The 3,589-nt window shown below is 33.9% G+C and overlaps 1 protein-coding gene across 2 annotated transcripts in view; it reads left to right on the top strand.

The window, feature by feature from the left end:
* The window catches only part of LOC122057869 (lipoamide acyltransferase component of branched-chain alpha-keto acid dehydrogenase complex, mitochondrial-like), a 13,908-nt gene extending 10,982 nt beyond the window's left edge, over positions 1–2,926 (top strand). For both annotated transcript variants that reach the window (XM_042620210.1, XM_042620209.1), the window contains exons 8-9: positions 738–965; positions 2,496–2,926. In XM_042620210.1, the coding sequence (XP_042476144.1) occupies positions 738–965; positions 2,496–2,609 (342 nt within the window). In that variant the 3' untranslated portion in view covers positions 2,610–2,926. The remainder of the gene's footprint in view (positions 1–737; positions 966–2,495) is intronic.
* The last annotated feature ends 663 nt before the right edge of the window (positions 2,927–3,589 follow it).

Below are 3,589 nucleotides of genomic sequence, written 5' to 3'. Positions count from 1 at the left end.
AAAAAAAAAAAAAGAAAAAAAAAGAAAGAAAAAACCAAGAATTAATTGACTCGGTTAAGAATGAGGATGAAACACAATTTGGAACTTGGAAAAAATAAATCCAACTAATTTAAACCAATGTCAAATAATAATGAAAGTGTTTAAGATCAAATCCGGCCCGAAATTTAGCAATAATAATAATGACGACTAAGTAGCGATAGTAATAACGACAACATCAATCATGATAACAAAAAAATTACAAAGATTCCCCTGGATGACTCAAGTTGGGGATTATGAAAACGCTCAGATATGAGTGGTCTACAAACAAAAATGGGGTCTTTCTGCAAGGCGCGACTGATTGGAACATTTCCTAATTTGTTGAATATAATTCTCATAAATTCCAAGTCTTGTTGCTGAAATTTCAGATCTTAGCTTCTTATATTATTGGTTTTCTTGAATTATACTTCATTTTATCAAATTGAAGAAGAATATCTTTCTATCATAATTGGATGAGACAAAACTAAAACTTGAAACTATAACTGATATTTTTAATTTTTTAGAACGTGTGAAGGAAAAAGAAATAACAATTGTCCTTGTGTATGTACTATGCCCTTTTAGAAGTTTAGTTGTTGTCTGGCACTAAGATGGACCGTATTTTTCCCCTTTACATATCTCAAAATATGAAGCCTTTCTTTCACTGGCCTCTATTTTTTAAAGAAATGTTCAATATTGTATTAATGCTTGCTTGTCACTATTAGATCACAAAGGAGCTGTCACGGTTACAGCATTTGGCATTAAATAACAAGCTTAGCTCTGAGGATATCTCTGGTGGAACAATAACTTTAAGCAACATTGGAGCAATTGGCGGGAAGTTTGGCTCTCCCCTCATCAACTTGCCTGAAGTTGCTATCATTGCAATTGGTCGAATCCAGAAACTTCCCCGTTTTGCTGAGGATGGAAACGTGTATCCTGCATCCATTGCCAATGTAAGCAATATTCTGTGTGTGTGTGTGTGTGTGTGTGTGTAGGTTGCAAGGTGTCAATGTGTTGTTTTGTGTGCTGGGCGAGTTGGGTAATGGGGTGTTTACTCATAATGGGAGGGAATGGAGTGCTCTACTCCCACACAAGAGTAATTCATTGTTATCTCACATTAATTGTAGGAAATGGATGTAACATCTGACGATTTTCTCATATACTATCCATGCCCTCCAATGATTTCAGAATGATTAAACTGCCTCTACCAAGATATCTTTCTTTGAACACATCTGCATGTGAAGATATAAATAAGTAGAAAAAAGCATTTGAAGAATACTTGACACACTAATGGTGGTGAATTCTAACGTTGCGTAATGTATATGCCTCTCTATGTTTAGCAAGGGAGGAATGAAATTTTTTCATTTTATGCTTTGATCACTTTGAAAAGATTTTCCAGAGGCACAACACCTCACAGAAGATCTTCTTCTTTCAAGGAGGAAAAATTAATTTAACCCTAGTCTCGTGGAAACCTACTATTTTACTTGGAAGATGGTTCCCTTTAAAGCTTCTCTCCCCTCTCATCCTGAGACTTCTCCTTGGAGTATTAGTAGATGGAGGATGACAGATTAATTGCAATATTTAGGCACCAGCTTCCATCTGCATTTAGGATTTGACACTATCTTTGGTGAAGAGTCTTCAAAATATTTTCTGCTTAGTATTTGATATGGTAATGGTATTTATGATTAGTTCCCTTGCTAGTTAATTATCTCATAAAATACCTTTCTTTTTGGGTCATAGACTTCCATAGAAACTGTACTTGCTATGTCACCTGCTTCTGTTTCCTATCATCTCTCTCTCTTTTCTTTTTTATGAAAAATTTCATAGTCCTTTTTTCCCCAAATGTTCCCATATTCATAGGTTTGTCAAGCTAAACACCCGATAGTTCAGTGTACTTTTCTATCATGGGGCATACCTTTATTTGTAATCCAACAAGTACTTAGTAGGAGACTCAAAACACCTAATTACAATCTAATACGGAAAGAAATAAAACCAAAAACAACTTCAAATCTAAGACTTAAACTCACAGCATGATGGGGACACTCCCCCCCCCCCCCCCCCCCCCCCTTCTACCATGAACACTTTTTAACAGAACCCATGGCAGGTCTTAGCGCCTACATAATCTCATGCTACATACGTCAGGATCCACATCTGTATACTTGGAACGATTCCTGAAATTTGGGGTAATATCCTTTTCTAATCTTTATCTTTTATGAAAAACCAGTAGAATTGTTGCAAGCTATTGGGCCTGCCCTGATCTCAGTTGAGCCGTATACCTACTTATCTATTTGGAAGTTTATATATTTTAGAAATTTTTTTCGATTTGGCATTGAGTTGGGGAAAATTTATAATATTGTAATAGTATGGGAGAAACTGCAGTATTGGGGTGATAATGATTTCGAGTTTTCACAATAAATGGAGGAGTTATCTTTGGTGTTAATATATGTTTAGTCATCTCTTACTTTGGTTTTTCCCTTAAATAGGTGAATATTGGAGCAGATCACAGAGTTGTGGATGGAGCAACTGTTGCAAGATTTTGCAATGAGTGGAAGCATTTAGTTGAAAGACCTGAGCTACTCATCCTACAATTGAGATAATCTACTCTCTAACATGGATGGCAACTTGGAGATGATCCAGCAAGTCTGTTCAAACTCTTTATGTGCGGTTAGATCAATAAAAAGGCTACATTACCACCCCCCCCCCCCAAAAAATAAAAAAGATCAATAAAAAGGCTATTTATTTGTCTGGGAAGCGGGAATCCACTACATATGAGCAAATTCTAAATTGAGCAGGCTTTGAATTGTTGTAATGCAACTTTGCAAGTGAGAAGGTGGGCTCCTATACACAGATTGCACATATTCTCATATGTATATATATATATATATATATCAAAAAAAGTCCATTTTTTCCCCAATAGTTTGGCAAATAATTTGTGGAAAAAGCTAATTAGTCTAAAATTTAACACCTGATGATTTGGTAAGGGTGTCAAACCAAATCGAAGCCATTTATCAAAATTGAACTGAGATGTTTGCACTGAAACCATGAAACTGTTTAACAAATAGTTTGGTTTTGGTTTCAAAATTGAGACTGTTTGGTTAAGCAGTTTAAATTGAATCGAACAGTTTGCACCAATGGTAAACTGCCTAAGTAAACCGTTAAACCGATTTTATATACATAGTAAGTTTAAGTAATTCAATGTTAAATTTATATTCATTTCCATTAAAAAAAAAAAAAAAAAAAAACTTAAAACAACTATTAAAAGAAAGCATATAATAATAAACAATTCAATTCAATGTTAAGTTCACATCATTTCAATAAAAAATTTATAGGTAAAGAAGACATTTGAATAAAAAAATTGAAAATTATTTAAATTGAAACCATTTATTAATTTGTTCAATTTTGGTTTTACTTAAAAAATCTAATACTAAACCAAATAGAATTATTTGCACAAGAACCGATCATTTAACACCCTTAGTTGCTCTAAAATCAGTTAGCTTTTATACGAAAATGTCACTCTAATGATCCGTGTTGAAACCAAAAGAGTAGAAAATGATCTTACCAACTTCTTTTTTTTTTT

Source organism: Macadamia integrifolia, chromosome 12, assembly GCF_013358625.1.
Source record: "Macadamia integrifolia cultivar HAES 741 chromosome 12, SCU_Mint_v3, whole genome shotgun sequence".
In the NCBI taxonomy this organism is placed as follows: Eukaryota; Viridiplantae; Streptophyta; class Magnoliopsida; order Proteales; family Proteaceae; genus Macadamia; species Macadamia integrifolia.
Note: the sequence above shows the minus strand (reverse complement) of the source record. Positions and strands in the feature narration are given on the sequence as shown.